Raw genomic sequence first — 18,531 nt, 5'->3', positions numbered from 1 at the left:
TACTGTGTTCTGAGTACTGAGTAGGGATTCCAGCCCATAATAGATACTAAAACCGTCTGATGAATAAATGAATGGATTCATGCATTTAGAATGATTGATCTCACCATTCGATATGTATTTGTTTGATTTAACTCCCTTAGAGGGAAAGAGGAGGGTTGAGCCATAAGGAGTAAAGAAGAGTAAGCTCACTGGCTAATAAGGGGGCTGCTGACCATTCAAGCAGGCAGACAGAAACACAGTAGAACACCCAGCATCTCTACAAAGCGTGTGGACAATGGCTTTGCCATCTAGACCAGCGCCAGCCAAGAGAACCTTCTGGCTGTGACATAAATGTTCCGTATCTACACTGTCCAACACAGCAGCCAGTAGCTTCATTAGCTACTGAGCACTTACAACGTGGCTAGGGCACCTACAGAGCTGAATTTGCCATTTCGGTGAATTTTCAGCGATATAAATTTAAATAGCCACACCTGGCGAGTAGCTACTGTCCTGAATGGTGCACATCTGGACAACAGACACCGCTTTCTCATGTTAAAAACACGAATGCGCTCATCAGAGGCTGCTGAACTGGGAGAGACCTTGGAGTGTATCAGGCACAGTTATCTCATTTCACAAATAAGAAAACAGAGGCCCTGACAGAAGTGACTTACACAAAATCGTTGCAGCAAGACAGCCATAAAGCAGAGCAGAGCATGGTCTTCTGTATCTGATCCAGCCCCTTTCCATGGCACAGGCTGCTCTGTTACCGGTGCAGACACAGCTGCGCTTCTGTTTGGTTCTAGCGTGTGGACTGGATGCAGCTGGTGGGCGAAGTCCACTCACGAGCATGCTCTTCCCCTGCTGAGCTAGACGTCCTAAACATCACCGGATCTGTAATTATCTCAGGTATTTTAGGTGCAAGTAACAGAACCCATTCTAGTTATAGTTTTTACTATGAAAGGAATTTATTAAAGAAGTTTTGGCAGTTTGCACAATCTCTGTGAGAGTCTCAAAGCCAGGCGTGGGGGCTAAGCCAGGGGCTGTCGACAAGTTACGCCACCACTGCTCAGGTGGGGCCCTTCTGTGCCTGCCAATCACCAGCACTGGGGCGGGGCTCCACCCCAGGACCACAGTCAATGCTGGACACCCCTGCTTCTAGGCTCCCCAGGTGCTCTCCGGGTCCCACCTCGCCCACGTTACCCTCAGTGGGATCTACATCAAGGGGAGGGGCACTGAGGCCCTCTCAGCAAGAAAGCAAAGCAAGTGTCTGGCTTCCACCTCGTGTGGCAGCCCCACAGGGCAGAAAGATCCCCTAGTCATAAGGAAGAGAATTCTAAAAGGAGGACCACGCGCTACTTAACAAATGTGCTGCCAGGTGAGTAACTTCTCTGCACGGGTTAGACCATGGGTCTTACAGCCCATCCTGCTCAGCAACCTCCCTGACTCAAGCTTTCTACACTTTACATTACGTCTCTACATTGCAAGTTTTCTCAATTAATTCATCGCGGCTCTTTTTCATTTTTTAAAAGATACATTTATTCGCTGGAACATCTGTATCGATAGATGCTATGCATGGTTGGGAGTGAATGAGGCATTTTGACTCTCAGAGTACAAAGGGTTTCTTTTCTTGTTTTGTTTTGTTTTAATCTAGATTTTTCTAAGTAACAAACCCAATACAGCAGAGCCAGGAAGACAAATATTTCTAACAAGTTGTTCCTCACGAGTGGAGCAGGAAGATCAGAGCGTATGTGGGTCTGAGAAAGCTTCTAAGAACTGGCTGGTGATTGGCAGGCCGGTTTGGCTCAGCGGTTAGAGCATTGGCCTGAGGACCAGAGACTCCCGGGTTCGGTTCCCGCTAAGGGCACGTACCTCGGTTGCAGTTTGTACCCAGCCCCAGTTGGGGTCATGTGGGTGGCAACCAGTCAATGTGTCTCTCTTACATCGATGTTTCTCTCTCTCTTCCTCCCTCTCTCCCTCCCACTCTTTCTGCAGATAAATGCAGAAATGTCCTCGGGTGAGGATTAAACAAAACAAAATAAAACAAAGAACTGAAAATTAGAGGGCCGTGGGCATAACCACCAAGGTCCTTCTGTCCCAAAAGTCCACAAAGCCGAGAACAGGCCCACAGACCACTGGCGCGGGCTGGAGTCGGGGCGGGACGGAAGTGCTGCCTTCCACAGCGGCCCTGGGGGGAGAAGCTGGGACTGGGGTTTGCGTTTTGACAAGAAAGGGGAGACCACACCATCACAGCTTTCATGAGCCAGCCAGATGGAGCCCGTTCCAGGCCGCTGGAGGGACTTGCAGATTTAGGGGGCCCTGTCCTGGGGGTGGCTGACCCTCAACCAAAGTGGCACCGAGACAGGAGACTGAGGGCTGTGAACTAGACCTTCAGAGACCCCGGCGGAGGAGCGGGACCGGGCTGCTGAGCTCACAGGGCACGATGGTCCCCTGAGGAAGCTGCACACCTCCATGCCAGGTGACTCCCCGGTGCCAAGCCCACTGTGCCCAGCTGCCCACGCTTCTGGAGAGAGCCTATTCCCATGTCCCACTGCAATTTACCGGCCTCCCAGTTAACGTCCACATGTATAATCACATCTTTTACGATACACCAAGCAGATATAAAGGGAAGGTAATGACAGGATTGTTGAGGGCCACTGTCACTGAACAGAGTAGCTGCCATGGCAGCGGGCTGTCAAAGAAACCCCCCGAGGAGCAAGGCCGGGCCTGGGTCACCGAGCGCCAGCTTGCGGTAGAGCAGCGGGGTCACAGCTGAGGTTCAAAAACCCCCGTTTCATTCAATTCCCAGCTCAGCCTGTCACAGCGAGTTTTGAAAAATATAAATCAGATTATGTTGCTCCCCTGTTAAAACCCTCCGAAGGCTTCAATTGCATTTAAAAGAGAACCCAACCCCCTTCACAGCCTGCTGTCACCTCTTCCTCCAGCCTCATGGGGGACTCCCTTGCCACACACCCTCCAGCCCCATGGGCACCCTTCCCTCTACCTGACTTGATCTAGCCCCCTGGCCGCCTCCTCCTCCTCCTCACCCATCTCTCAGCTATGGCTTCAAAGAGGCCCTTCCTGCCCATCGTGTCAAAAATGGCTCTCTGCCTGGCTGGTGTGGCTCAGAGGTAGAGCATCAACCCCTGCACCAAGAGGTCACCGGTTCAATTCCCAGTCAGGGCACATGCCCAAGTTGTGGGCTAGATCCCCAAGTGGGGGCATGCAGGAGGCGGCCAATAGATGTTCTCTCTTATCCATGTTTCTCTCTCTCTCTCCCTCTCCCTTCCTCTCTCTAAAATCAATAAAGAAAAAAATATATAAGAAAAAAAGTGGCTCTCACACCTTGCCCCTCCCTCACATCGTGGGAATCATCCTGCTAGCTTACTAGTTGGCTCGTTTACACTCTCTCCCCACCTCTGGAACGCAAACCAGTGAGGGCGGGGACACCGTCTACCTCGTTATTGCTTTCAGCTCAGCTCTTGGAACAGTGCTTAGACCACTTCATTGGTTTTGTAAATCAATGGATTAAATGAAAGGAAAGGGGGATGGTTGCTAGGTCCTTTCACATTTTTGAAAATTAAAATGTATTCACTCAAACCTTTTTAAGGGCCCTCTAGACATGAGGCACTGTGGTACTGTGGGGATACACGGACGAATCAGACCCTGCCCTCAGAAAGCTCCCTGTCTGTCAGGGACGTATGCGCACAAACAGAACTCTGTGGAGAGCTTGATTCCAGCTGTCCCTGCGCGTAGGAGTCACCTGGGGTGAGTGGTAACTATGCTGATTCCTGGGCTCCACCCAAACCCACCGCATCTCCAGGGGCAGAGCTTGGGGACTCTAAACCATCCGGCAGATGCCCATGATCTTTGGGAGACAAAGGAGGTTGAATGCAGGACCCTGTGTGTGAGATGAACCGGGAGGGGCAGGATTTGAATACGGGGGAAGGTTGGGCACATCAGGCAGAGAAAACAAGACACCTGAACAAAGGAAAGGAGACAGGGAGTGGGGGGTGGGACAGAAAGCAGCATTTGGTCCCATTCGGCAGCGGCACTAAGGGGCATGATGGTGGGGGGAGATGAAGAGGTAGCCCGGAGACCCAGTGTGGTGAGCCCAGGCCACCGGCTGGTTTTGATAGAAGGGAAAGGAATCACTGCTGGGTTCTGAGTAGGAAGTAAGAGCATCAGATAAGGAGTCCGTCCAGAGATAGAGGCTCAGAAAGGGTGAGAGAGCTGCCTCAAGTCACACAGGTAGAAGGAAAGGGGCCAGGACTCAAACCATGACTCTGGCTTCAGAGGCAAAGTGGGGAAGGGGGAGACCACAGTTTGCAGGCACTGAGTGAGTGATCTGCGCTTATTATTAAACCTCACTGCAGCTGTGAGAGGAGCCGCCCACACTGCAGACCACGGGGCACATCCTGTCACCAACGCAGGACGGGAAGGGTGGCGGGAAAGATGTTAAGGAGACAGACTCAACAGGATTTGGTAACTGCTTGTGGGGTAAGGGGGGACAACCCATGGAAGGGGGCAGCCCCATGGAATAGGGGTTAGCCCTGTGGAAGGGGGGACACCCCGTGGCTCCTGGAAGGGGACACCCCTAAGGACGGGACACCCCCTGGCTGCTCTTCAGCACCTGCCTGCATTTTCATTAACTGCCTCAGTAGGGCCTGTTTTGGTATCTGGCTTTCTCCCCCCACGAGCTCTTCACTTTTTAGTTCAATCACTTTGTCCCTGGGACCCCACGCAGACGGTTGGGTGCTGGTTTCCGCACACCACGGTGGAAGGAGAGGAAGGTTCAACAAGAACGCCGGGAGTCTGCAGCCGGCAGGGACCGAAGAAGCCTGGTCTCCCCTCTGGCTGCCACAAGAGGTCCGCGGAGCCTCGCTGGGACCGCACAGACGCAGCAGCTAGGCTCGCTGCAGACGGGAGCAGCTCTTTAATCAGCTCATTTGCTTTTTATACCACTACTAAAAATTACACACTTAGACAAAAAGAAGTTGACATCCATGTTATAGTTACTAAATGAAAAATTCAAAATCCCATGTAACAATGCCTACATAATGGTTTTATCTTTCTTTTGTATTTATCTACAAAAATATACATACTGGTTTCACGCATGCATTTTGGTTGTGTTTCGAAGCTTCCAGACTGAATCACAGATACTAATTATCTTCCTATTACCATCTGGTTCTCACTCCCTGCTCCACACGCCCAGTCTCTCCTCAGCCTCTCTCTTGTTCCCAGACCAGCTCGGCCCACTCAGGTTTCAGCCCTCCTAGGCAGATCCAGGAAAGACAGAGGCTCACCCCCGGCTCCCCTCCTTCTCCGGAGGGGTCCCCTCTCTATCTGCCTGAGATGCCTCAGTGACGTGCACCCCCACTTCGCACTTTGGCTCGTCCCAGGATGCCCAGACCTTCCCCTCGGGACAAAGGCAGAGGCACTGTGACTCACACATGGGCTTTCAAATAAAAATGGAAAGTGCTGGTCAAGAAAATGTATTTTGCTATTCAGGAAATAAAAAGTTAGATCTTTATTTGAACTATGTATTTGAAATGGATTAAATGGCCAAATATAAACAGTATAGAAAAGAAGAAAACATGGGTGAATATCTTTCTGATTTTTAAGGGTAGACCCAGAAACATAGAAGTAAGGTATAGACTGACAACCCTCAGAAGAGGAGGTGGTGGGGGAGGGAAGAGATAAACCACAGAACTTATACACATGTACGCATAACCAATGGACATGGACAACAAAGCCTGGGATGGGGCGGGGGGGATGGGGAGGAGGGTGTCAATGGGGTAAAAAAGGAGAAACATCTGTAACAAAAATAAAATAAAAATTTTTAAAAATAAAAATAAAATGTATAAGCAATGAAAAAAATATTTTTTAAAAAAATGACAGGTTTAATCTTTCAGACAAGATGGAAAGGGCTCCAAGTTGCCTTTCAGCAGTCACAATGGCATCCTCTATCACTGAAAAACGATTCCCCAACTTAGAAGGGGGCGCCGGGCAGCAGGGAGCCAGCCGGTCTGCCTTCGAGGAAGGGCTGGGGCCGCTACAGTTCTGGGTAAGATGGAAAATGCCTCAGTCAGCAAGAATCAAACCAAACCTCACCCATCACCCTTACGTCCTTGCCCAAACCAAACTGAACACAGTTTAAACAGGCCACCGTATTATCTCAGATGACACAGAGCTGTTTTCTTCTATAACCTCTTCTCCCAGGTGGGTCACTCTCCTCCTCTTCCTTTTGTAATGTCACAGGAAGAACTCTGGCCGGTTTGGCTTAGCAGTTAGCGCATCAGCCTGTGCACCAGAGGGGTTGCGGGTTCCATGGCTGCAGGTTTGATCTCTGGCTCCCTTCGGGGTCATGCAGGAGGCAACCAATAAATGTGTCTCTCACACACCGATGTTTCATGTCTCTCTCTCTCCTCCTCCCTCCATCCCTTCCTTCCACCCTATCTAAAAAATCAATGGAAAAATATCCCTGGGTGAGGATTAACAACAACAAAAAGAACCCCGACCAATCAACCAGCAGCCTCCTTCTGAGGCTCTTAAGTGAGCTGCAGTGACTGTTTCCTGGAAGCCTTCTTTTGATTTCTAGAAGATGCAGGACGGAGCTCTCTGAATGCTCCCAGTCATCATGCAACGCCAGTACTCGAAGTGCTCACATTTCATCAACGTGACAGCTCCGCCCCATGCAGAGCTCAGCGCAACACTCCATTCACTCGAGGGAAACAGCCCCTCCCTGCGGCTCCTACGCTGAGACAGGGCGCTCCGCTTTGCAGGAGCCTGTGTCACTGCAGAGAATTTGACATTCCTTCCACCAGCACGAAAGATGCGGCTGATTCCTTTCAGGCATGCTGCCCACCCTACTGTGCCATTCAAGGTAGCCCGACAAAACCGAGATCACGTTGAGAGCTTGTTGGAGCCAACAGATGGAGTTAGTTTTTTCTTCAAAAACCTACGCCAATTTCTCCACCGTCTCCTCTTTTACACGGGGAAGTAGAAACGGTCTGCTCTTGGCCATCCCTGAGGGAGCAGGATTCCTCAAGCACCACCCCTCCCTCTCCCTCTCCAGGGCTCTCTAGGGACACGTTCAGGAAGATGCCTTTGCTCTCTGGGCCCGGGCACCACTCACTGCCTCTGCCTCCTCACTCCCCTGGCGATCACTCTCTGCTTCTCTCCAGCCACAGGAACCACTGTCTCTAAGTCTAAAGGACATTTAGGGCCTGTTGGTGGCTAAATAGCAAGAGTTGCTCCAATTTAAAAAAAAATGGAAAAAATTCCCCCCTCAAACCTCCCTCTCCCTCAGCTGCCGGGTCTTTCCTTCCCCCCCTTCACAGCTTCACTTCTCCAAAGAGTTATTGCTGCTGTCCCCTCGCCTCCCACTGACACGCGCCCCCACCCTCCGAACCCGGCCTCAGCTCAGGTTCCAGTGAAACAGTCCTCATCAGGCCTGACCTCCCAGACAGAAAGAAGCCGTTTTCTAAAGAGGGCCCAGGGACTCCTGGGAGATACTCTGGCTGCTCCCAGGAAGCAGCTGCCCAGGCCCGCTCTTCTAAGCTGGGCGGATACAGGGGACGGGGCTCCTGGTGCCTCTCAGTCCTTGGCTTAGTGGGGAGTGCTGTCATGGTTGGGGTGATGAAGAGACCTCGTCACAGACGCTGGGTACGGCTGCAAGAAGGGGAGACTGACGTCTCATCCCCCAAATGGGTAAGCAAGGGACATGATATTTGCTCTGTGCCTACCAGACCGAGGGAGAGGAAGCGGCCAGGAGATGGCGGGGCAGACAGAAGCCCCACTGCCCACTGCGTGGCTCACAGAACACAGACGAAGGTGACCAGTTAGATGGAGCATCTTACCAGCACCCCTGAGAAAGGGCAAGAAGATCCCAGCACCCGTTTATTAGAGGGACTTAACCATGCCTCCCTCCTCCCCACCCGACACAGGAGACAGGGCTGGAGCCCAGAAGTAGAAGGAGGAGGGGTCCCAGGGGCAGACCACCCCTCCTTCCCACTTCAAGTCCCACACCACAGCCTGGCAAGTGACAATCTCAGGGACAGCTTTAAATCAATGTGTTTTTCTCAGGATGGTATTCCCTGATATATCCAAGTAAGTGTCCCAGGGTAGGCTTAATAACTATTTGTTGAATAAATGATTAAATAGCTTCTTGCTAATCCTCACCCTCCTTGCCCTTTTGGCCTCGTTTCATTCACTCACTCCTACCACAAATGTTTGTTGCAGGTTGATACTATATAGTGAAACCACAGAAAGGTGATTAAGGCAGGTTCCCTGCCCTCAGGAAAGTTGCTAGAGAACATGAGAAAAGTACAAAGTTGCATTCGAGGAGTGATGTGAACAGTAGCACAGCAGTTGTACAGACCACCAAAGACATTAACTCAAAAATCCAAACTGCTCCCTGAAGCATATACCCAGGCAGCTTTTCTTGATCAGTTTCAGTTAGGAAATCTCATGCCTGCCTTCCCATGACTTCTGGTCCTGTATCCCTCCTGCTAAAATGCATTGACCATTGATGCGTCAAGTGTAACAGTTTACACACGATGTGCAGCACCCCGGAGAAAGCCAGGACAATGCATCGTCCTTGGGTCTGGGGTACGCCAAGGGGATTTCAAAGCACAGCGCAGAGGAAGCTCTGGAGGAAGGACAAGGCATGTATGGCCTTTCCTGGCACCGCACCCTATGTAATCTAGCACAGAGGGAATGCTGTTGGTTTAGGATAAAGGTCATGCCAATTATGCCCATTGCCCTCTGACAGCACCTTACCCACGAGGAGATGGTCATGCATGTGGAGACCTGAACCACCTCTCTCAGAAATCACCCGCGATTGGTGGATTGTTTAAGAGCTGACTCTCAGTCAGAGTTCATTCACATTTAGAGCCACGCGTTTGCAGAAAGCTCATCACCAGATGTGATCTCTGGTCTCCCTGCAGTCTTCAGCTTACAGTTCCTTCAGCAAACAGTCCTGCCCGCCACACACATTTTTGACAGGCATGCTAATGAGTTTTCCACCTTTGTTCGAATAATACAAGTTCAATATAAAAATATCTAGAAACTACAGCAAAGTTGATAGCAGAAAAAAAATATCTCATGCATATTATTTCCAATGTTGTTAACATTCTGGTATATTCCCATTTAACCTCTGTTTGATTTAATAGCTACTTGGAATTAATATGCTCCGTGAGCCAATTCTGGTAAAATTCACCATTAAACTAGGATATAAACTGCCATTTGTAATCTATTTCCATTGTGAACACGTTGTATCTTTATGGCTGTAAAACAACCAGTAGATTCGGTTTAAAAAGCTTAAATTCAGCGGAGGGCAAAGTGGTGAAGAGGGTTGTTAAAGGCAAGAATGCCAGCTAGTACGCCTCCGTTTGCCTTTCTAGACGCCCAGCGGTTGGAATTAAGCTTGTTCAAGCTCTTGGGTAACTAACATTTCACATATAAACCCCTTTAAACACACATTTCTTGTGACTGTTTAAGAAGGATGGCCTCGTGTGATTCTGGGAGGCACAGAAAGACAGTGCTTCTGGTGTTTCCTTGACAAGTGTACAATGCCAGTATTTATCAAGACGTTGAACAAGGGTTTAATTTTCATCTCAGTCCTCCCTAATAGACATGCCATTTGATGATACCGAAAATAAAAATTACTGGCTTACCTGATTAAGAAATCGTGAAGTCCAACGTCAAAATACCTGTTCAGAGGAGACATAGACAAGCATTTCAGTAGGAGGTATTTACAAACATGATGAACTTGAATAAATTCGGCACAGTGAATAGATGAATAACTCTAGGATAGTTGTTCTCAATGATGGTCTCTGGAGCAGCCGCAGCAGGCCTACCGATGCGGAATTCCTAGGGATGGCCCAGCACTGGGACCGAACAAGCCTCCAGGTGATTCCGAGGCGGGACCACTGCTCCATGACAGCCAAAGTGCTTCGGCAAGTCTAAGCTCTCTCTGGAAATTAAGGCCTTAAGGGTGGATTGCCCAGGTATGTTCCCTTTTTCCAACAGGTAAGTCCTTTTGTAACACTAGTTGTCTCAGATGTTCATTTACTCAAAAAATAAAATAAAATGAATTTAAAAGCAGAAAACCACACTAGCCAAAGGGAAGAATGAGAGCGTGGAAGGAAGCTCTGGTCCTCCCTGCTCTGCCCAGCCAAAGTCCCTACAGCTTTCACCCGAGAGAGCTACCCTGCCCCCACTGGGGTCTGCCCGAGGAGGGAGGGAGCAGAGCTGCTCCACGTTCTTGCTGGTGAGTCTACCACTGAGCTGGGGCCTGGCACCAGGCATCCAGTAAGCCCTGGGCAGGGCAGGGAGAGGGGTGCTTTCCACCTCAGCTTTCCCTGGACACCACTAAATGCACGGGGTCCATAGAAAGAGCGCTGCCTCGATTTCCCAGGTTAGCACGCTTGTTCCCCTGCACCCCCAAACACTTAGTTCTTCTCTCCCTTTGGGTCTGGCGAAGAGTAAAAAGACTGCATGGCCAGAATCATGCAGCTGCTGTCCACCAGGCATTGTCACTACATCTAACACCTAGATGGTGATTGTGTGCCCCCCCCCCCGCCGCTACCGCCACCAGGCTGGCCTCCTGGGTTAGTAACCTGCCTGAGTAAAGCCTGAGTTAATTCTGGCTCTACGGACAACGAGCAGTGGACACAGAAATTTACCCTGGAATGGGATCTGACTCTTCCTAGCTTCCAGCACTCCCCCCCCACAATGTGTCCCAGGAGCATCCAGCATGCGCAGCACCTCCGCCACCCTGACACATGGCAGGTGATGACTAACATTAAAACAGGATTCCTTGTGGGGTTCTTTAAATGGCAAGGTTCTTTTATGTGCCCAAGCATCCATTTGCAGATCATGGACATGGGGTAGGGGAGAACAGAGAAACAAAGCCAAACATACAATTGACCACTTCAACCATTTTTAAATATTCTCTTCTGAAATAAGATACCTATCGAACTGTAGTACAATTACGCTTACCGCCTTCTAAGAAAAGTCTCCCACACCACCAGTCCATGCAGTTAGCCAGATTTCCTTACGAGCACACATAAGAGACCCTGTGCATACCATTCTCGGTTCCTGCCAGAAAATTACAACAGGAAGTCCTTTCTGTGTGTGTGACAGGCACGTCTTGCTGTCTGAACATCACTCGACAGCAGCAACGGGAAATGGCTGTCAGCTTACCATCGCATCAGGCAGTGTCTAACAGGTCGCAAGGCCCTGACGAGGCAGTGCCTTTCCCATCACAGGATGGGTGCGAGCCTGAGTTAGAGGGGTCTTTAGAGGAGATTGCACCATCAGGTCGAAAACTGGAATGGACGACCCTAAAGGTTCCATCTTGCCTCAGGCTCCCGGTTTGAGTCACTTTGAGGAAGCATCTCCAAGAGCGAATTAACTCCCAGAGCAGCCGTTCTTGTCTGATCACCATCAGCAAATCAGTGGACTGAGGCAGCCCGGATGGTTTATTTATCATGATTATGACGGCTGTTCTCCTTAGAGCCTCGCAGAGCATCACAGTCGGGCTCCTGGGGCCTGGCAACACGGTGCGGAGCACCTGAGCACACCCTTCCCAGAGGGGGACCGGGCCCACACAGCACGTCCCAGGCAGAACTCAGACCAGAACCCACAGGAGGTACTAGGATTTGTTCTGCCCTTCAGGCTGCCTGCCTTTTGGGGTCCTGGTCCTTCTCCCCAGCTGCCCTGGGCTGTGTGGGAGCTAGGGCGGTACGAGGCAATGAACTGGGGCCAGAACTGGCTCATGGCCCACAGCCAGCGAGCTGAGTTCTCGGGCCGCAGCTGTCGGGTCACTCAGCGGGACCCACGCTGGGCAGTATTCGCACGCAGCACCTCATTCGGGTCTCAATCCGTGTCTCTACTTCAGTTTACAACCAGCACCCGTTTCATGTCCAGATGGCTCATCCCAGTAGTGGGCTGCCAAAGGCTCACATTCCTGCCCAGGACGTTTGGAAAGTGACTTAGAAAACTGAAAGTGAGAACCGAATCAAATCACCATGAGAACCAAGTGTACACCTAGACTCAGGATGCTCTGATTAGTACTAGCTGGGCTACCTCACTTCATTTCAGAGAGTAGGGAAGGTCTGAAAGTGTGTCTGCTCTCACCTCCTCACCTGAAAGATTAGGAAATTAAGGATGAAGGAGAGAAAATAATTTAAAACCTAAGTGCGTAATAGCGGCAGAGCTAAGGCTAACAGACCAGGTCCGCCAGGCCCCTGTTCTTTATTCAGTGTCACACCCCTGCCTTCCTCTCAGTCTCCACCCATGTCTTTGTTTTCTGAGAATGCCCCAAACACAACACTTGGAGCAGGCTTCCTGCTGACGACACATAGTAACGCACCACGTCACATAGTAACGCGTCACGTCACATAGTAACGCGTCACGTCACATAGTAACGCGTCACGTCACATAGTAACGCACCACGTCACATAGTAACGCGTCACGTCGCACCATCTCGGCCTCCATCCGTAAATGTCACGTGAATACAGAGTCTGCGGGGTGCCACTTCCTCACTTTCCGATGTTCCTTTCACAGTCTGGGCAAGGCTGGATCTAACCTGCGCATCAAGTGCACATTCGGAGCCTGCTAACAGTCCAGAATAAAAAGAGATGCTGAGAAAAGCGAAAGTCAGCAGCCAAACCGCATTTGGCAAATTCAAAGGAGAGCCTACTATGCCCACTAGGCCCTGACTGGGAATCGAACCGGTGACCTCTTGGTGCATGGGTCAACGCTCAACCACTGACCCATACTATGAGTCCCTGGGAGGCCTGCTGTGAATAACAGTGCTGCAGGCCTCCCGGTGACAGGGCATCACAAGATCAGAGGGTGACAAGCCAGAGAAGACCTTGGCTGCCGTGCCGACGGGCAGGGTAAGTGAGCATTCTGAAACACACACAGGAGCGACCAAAGCAGGAGACTCCTTGAAAGACAGTTGCTTTCCAACTAATCGGTAACACTCACTTTATCCCAAGACACTGTTCCATTTGGAAGCAGATGAATACAGAGAACACGGGGAGATGAGCATGTGTGAGTGAGCGTGTGTGTGTGTGTGTGTGTGTGATATGACACTGCAGACAAAAGCAGCAGTTTACAGAAACGGAGAATATTTCTCTATTCTCTATTAGGAATAGAGAATTATTCTCCCATTTAGCGACGTCTCATCAGGCGAGTGGGGGTGGGGAAGGTATCCGCATATAGTTCGGTACGACTGAGGGCAAGGGTAGAGGGGCAGAGAAAAACTGAGAGCAGAACGGAAATGATCATCGTAATAGTAAATGTTTACTGGCTCTTCAGTATGTGTTGAACTCGCTTAATCCTCACAACAACCCTGGCAGGGCAGTGTCGTTCCTCCCATCTACTTCTTTCATGGAGCCCAGAGAGGTAAATGACTCACCTGAGGGCTCTCAGCTGGTACGTGGCTGAGGCCACATCCTGACCCAGGCAGCGCAGCTCAGAGCCCACCGGTCAGGCCGCCTGATGCTGCCTCCCGAGTCATCAGTGATCCTCAGGGCGCTACGGAATCAGCAAACAGCTTTAAGCAAAGGGATGACTGGACAGAGATTTGCCTTCTAGAAAGATCCTACTGGCTTCCGTGAAGCAACGGAGCAGGGAGCAGAGTGAAGTGGGAAGGCCAGTTTGGAGGGATGGCGGTGGTCCTGCTGAGACGGGCATGAAGGGCTTGAGCCAGGCTTGAGCCAGCATGGACCACGGTCACAGCGACTTAAAGGCACACAGGGAAACCACGGCCCCCTCCCGTTTCTTCTCGCTTCCACTTAGGACTTTATTTAACCTCATAAAAATGGGCCTTGGGCAGATGGCTACAAAATGAAGGAGCTTATATATTGGATGGTCTTCACTGTCGTTTTGCTGGGATTTTTTTTTATTTTTTATTTTTGGTTCTGTTTTTGTCTGATGTCTGTATTTCTATAAGCTGGTTTTGTAATTTCATATTTTAAGTATTTTTCTAAACTGAAAGTAGAAACCTCTGCTATAGAACATTTCTCTTAGGAGATAAAGTCTCCATGCTCTGTCCCTGTCACTGCGCTTACACTTGACAAGAGTGAAGACATGGCACCCAGGTGAAATGCCAGGACCTCAGTCTGAATTTGCAGCATGATGCCACCAGCAGGTCGGCGGGCCCCTGCCTCACTCCCTTGTGAGAACATTCGTGGTGACTAATAGTCTCATTGAGGAGTTCTGCCTGAGGACATGCAGTCACATGAACCCTTGCAGGGACGTTCTCTGAGGCCTTTGATTCAGCCAGAACACCAACTCTTAGGTGGACATGAGCAGTTTCAGGTTGTGTTTGAGGCTCAGTTTTCATGCCCAGGGGGCTCTCTCCTAGAGAATTTTCCTGGGAACCACTTCTAAGGAAGGATGTTTCAACTCCAAACAGAGATATCCATGGAGATCAGCAGACACGCCTCTGCTCATTCAAATCTGTGCTCATCACTTCCGGCAGAGTCCCTGCGGTGGCTGAAATGCTCAGATACCACCCGGCCGGTGTGGCTCAGTGGTTGAGCGTCGACCCATGCACCAAAATGTTGCCAGCTCGATTCTCAGTCAGGGCACATGCCCAGATTGTGGGCCCGATCCCCAGTAGGGGGCATGCAGGAGGTGGCCAATCAATGTTCTCTCTCATCGATGTTTCTATCTCTCTCCCTCTCCCTTCCTTTCTCTCTAAAATCAATAAAGAAAAAAAAAATGAAATGCTCAGATAGCTTTCTTTCTTTAGAAAATGCTCAAGTCCGGGAGTTTCCTCCCGACTTATTAACAAGTCTCTTCTTCTTCTCTCTTCTAAAACATTATTCAGTCCAATCCAGCCCAATGTCACCTGAAGGGCTGCGTAGCCTATGAGTCCTGGCCCCTTTATCAGACATCAGGGAGCAAAGCTCAGATGCCAATCCCGGGCCGATCAGGGACCATGGTACCAACCAGTTACCAGGTCTCAGTGCATTTCAGATGCGTCGAAGACTTTTGTAGGGTTACTGTTCTTGCTAAAATGGGTTCATACAATTCTTTGCTTCCTTCTATCTCTCAGTGGCTAGTCGGGGCTCTATGTTAGGATGTGGAAGTCTTTAAGGCTATGGCTTCTAAGGATAAGCCCACTCTGCTGATTTGAAATAACAGTGAGTGATATAACACCCTTCCTGAGGGAGGGGATCTATCGACCACTGAGGACAGACCTGGAAGCGACTGGATGAGCATGCATAACTTTCTGCTGAGCCCTCTTTAACTACAGGTGTACATTCAAGAGGAGTGTACTCTGGTTGATACAGTCGTGCACAGTTTTCCTGTTCCCAGATAATCAGCGTGTGGGCAGCCTGACCTGTAACCTCAGAGCTTTACAAGCTGCCAATCAGAAACCAGAGCCCGGGAGTTGATAGTCACCAAGGCTACACTGAATACCAGTTGCTACAGAGTAGAAAAAGAATGTTACAAAAGCAGGCCCTGGCCAAAGGGAACCAACAAAATACTGGGGGGAGGCTGACAACATGCAAATAATGATCCGGGGACAATTACAAACCCCAGTCAAGCAGCACAAAACAAGATCCTCAAATTAGGCCCACTTCTCTTTTGTGGGGGCTTTATTGGTGTTTACTCAACATTTATGTACTTAATTATGCAGAGCAATTATGTAGTTAAACTGACAAGGCCTCAGTAACTTTGTGGTCATTTCTCCTGCAGAAGCCCAGTTAAGCCCTAGCCCTGGGTTACCATCTCCCCCTCTTCCAGTCCCTTCCCTCCACTTGGCTAATGTCCCCAAGTCCCACCCTTAGCTCTCCAAGGCCAGCAAAAAAAAACAAAACTATTTAACAATAATAACACAACCTTTGGCAAAACCGTCACATTTCAAAGACATAACTTACACTGTGTTCAAATACATTTGCACCAGAAGTGAATAATATATCAAAATAATGCTTTTCTTACCAAAGAGGCTGAATCTTGAATGAACAAATACTGGTAGAAAATCCCCTACCTGGGACTTTTCAATTGACAGAACTTACTATAAACCATTTTGTTGATTCACCTTTCAGTATGGGATTTCCTTTGTCTATACCACACTTGGTCCTGGGATTCCTCCCCATGCTGGCTTCTTTGTGGTCTGTGAATGTCTTACCTCTTACTCATTTTACTCATTCACTGAACAAATAATAATTGAACACCTACTAGGTGCTAGGCATTGTTTGGGCTCTTAGAATACGTCAGTGAACCAAACAAACGAACATGGAGCTTCCATCTCAACAGAAACAGAGAGAAACGTTACACATTACAGGTCGGTAGCCCACACAGTGTGTTGGGGAATGGTCAGCACTAGAGCATGAAATAAAAGTAGAACAGGCGGGGGGGCTGAGTGGGGTGGGGTTGCGATTTTAAACAGAATTGTCAGGCCCTGGCTGGTTTTCTCAGTGGTTAGAGCATCAGCCCACAGACCAATGAGTCTCACGTTTCATTCCGGTCAAGGGCACGTACTTCGGTTGCGGTTTGTCCCCAGCCCTGGTGGGGTTGTGCGGGAGGCAGCCAGTCGATGTGTCCCTTTCATATCTACATTTCTCTCTCTCTCTTTCTCTCTCTCTCTCTCTCCCCCTCCCTCCCTCCCTCCCTCTCTATCTGAAGATAAATAGACAAATATTTTTCGGTGAGGATTAAAACAAAATCAATAAAGAAAAAATTTTTTTTTAAATAAACAAACAAACAGAATGGTCAGGGTAAGTCTCGTTTTGAAAATGACATCTGAGCCAAGCTTGAAAGAGTTGAGGGAATTTGTGGTACAGATAAGTTGGGGAAGGGCACTCACCCGGAAGAAAGGAATAGCCCGGTGACATCTACAGGTGTCCCTCCTGTCATGTGAACCACTGTGCTGATCCATCAAGTTCTCCGGCAGCTCTGCCCTCTCTTCCAAGCCGTGCACTATCCATTCACTAGCCATCTCTCGAGTCTCATCACAGAAAACCACGTGTCCTTTGTGGTCGTCAAAACGAATGTGCAAGAGGATGGTGCTCTGTGGCGACGTCAATGAACCCCCCTTACAACGCTCCTGGTCTTGTCTTTCAGCTGTGTACCCTGAAGTCCATTCCCTTGAAGTCCAAGGAAGAACTCAAATAGCTCTCACGTGGCTCCAGCGGAAATGGTGTTTATCCTCTTCCATTGCTCAAAAACCCTCCTGGTTGCTTTTCATTACTTCGAAGTATTACCCAATCCTGGGCATAGCCTCTCTTGCCACATCCTCACCGTTCTGTAACCCACTTTGTTCTCACCCTTGATCCCGAGCCCCTCCTGTGCCCACAGACCTTGCCATGTGCTTTCCCCAGCCACACAGGTGCCCAGCATGGCAGTCTCCTTCTCTGTCTTCTCCCCCTCTCTGCACCGCGGCCTGGACTTCTTAGGAGAAAACCTGAAAAATCCCTTCATAGGAATAAAGACTCTCCAATGGAAACCATTTTTTCCCCTCATCCGAGGATATTTTTCCATTTATCTTCAGATAGAGTGGAAGGGAGAGAGAGAGAAAGAGAGAAAGAAACATCGATGTGAGAGAGACACGTGGACTGGTTGCCTCCCACACTACCCTGACCAGGGCGGAGGACAGACCGCAACTGAGGTACGTGCCCTTGACCTGAATCGAACCCGAGACTCTTTGGTCTGGGTGCCGAGGCTCTAACGGCTGAGCCAAACCAGCCAGGGCTCCAATGGAAACCATTTAAAATAATCACATGGCTTTGCGTTGAGAGGGACTGGAAACTTCATTATCCCTCCTTTTCCCGTTCTTCAGAGGCAGATTTTCCCCCCGGTGGCGAAGAAAGCTGAAGAGGCTTTCAAAGTCATGACCAGCAAATCAAGCTTTCCGTTAGGCCAGCAGTCTGTGCGGGACTTAATGACAGGGACACTTGTTGCCTGTCACTGAGGCCAAGAAGCAGAGAAGAACCAAGAGGCCTTCCCTTAGATGACAGCGGTTCCTGAGCTGAATGCCCTTGACTCTTGAGTTTGCAGAAGCCTCTAACTTTCAAGGGACACAAACCACAGAAAGGTAGTTAGATATGAACTGTCAATGCTGGTGGCAAGTTCTCTGCAATTAACAACCTCAGAAGTTGGTGTGATGTCTAGGAAACACTGTTCTTTCCCTACACGGAAGGTCTGTGTGTGGACCCTGACAGTCCGCTCAAACGGACACACACGGTCAGCCCCACCCGGGGCCAGTGGCTAAGGACACAGGGCTGAAGACAGAGTGCTTAGAAGACCATCCAGTCTCTAGAGAAGAGCTCTGATTATTAATCATGTGAGGAACACTTTCAGCCTCTCCAGAACAGTCCTTCAAAATGAGTGAAGGGGAAACGAGAAGCTGATTGGAGTGGCTTCATTATGGGTAAGCATTAACCTAATGTAGTTTTAGGAAGAATTAATTCATTTCATTCCCCTTACCATGAGAACACTGTGTCCACACATCTCTATAATAGAGCTAATAAATGTATTAATTAGCATCCTAACTATACTTCTGTCACTGGGGATGATATGGAG

At 49.6% G+C, this 18,531-nt stretch overlaps 1 protein-coding gene across 1 annotated transcript in view; it reads right to left on the bottom strand.

Moving 5' to 3' along the window:
- Positions 1–9,652: 9,652 nt before the first annotated feature.
- Positions 9,653–18,531, bottom strand: part of HHAT (hedgehog acyltransferase) — a 101,803-nt gene continuing 92,924 nt past the window's right edge. The window contains exon 9 of the mRNA XM_036273305.1: positions 9,653–9,692. Coding sequence (XP_036129198.1) covers positions 9,653–9,692 — 40 coding nt within the window. The remainder of the gene's footprint in view (positions 9,693–18,531) is intronic.

The sequence above is a fragment of the Molossus molossus genome, unplaced genomic scaffold (assembly GCF_014108415.1).
Source record: "Molossus molossus isolate mMolMol1 unplaced genomic scaffold, mMolMol1.p scaffold_m16_p_20, whole genome shotgun sequence".
Taxonomy (NCBI): Eukaryota; Metazoa; Chordata; class Mammalia; order Chiroptera; family Molossidae; genus Molossus; species Molossus molossus.
Note: the sequence above shows the minus strand (reverse complement) of the source record. Positions and strands in the feature narration are given on the sequence as shown.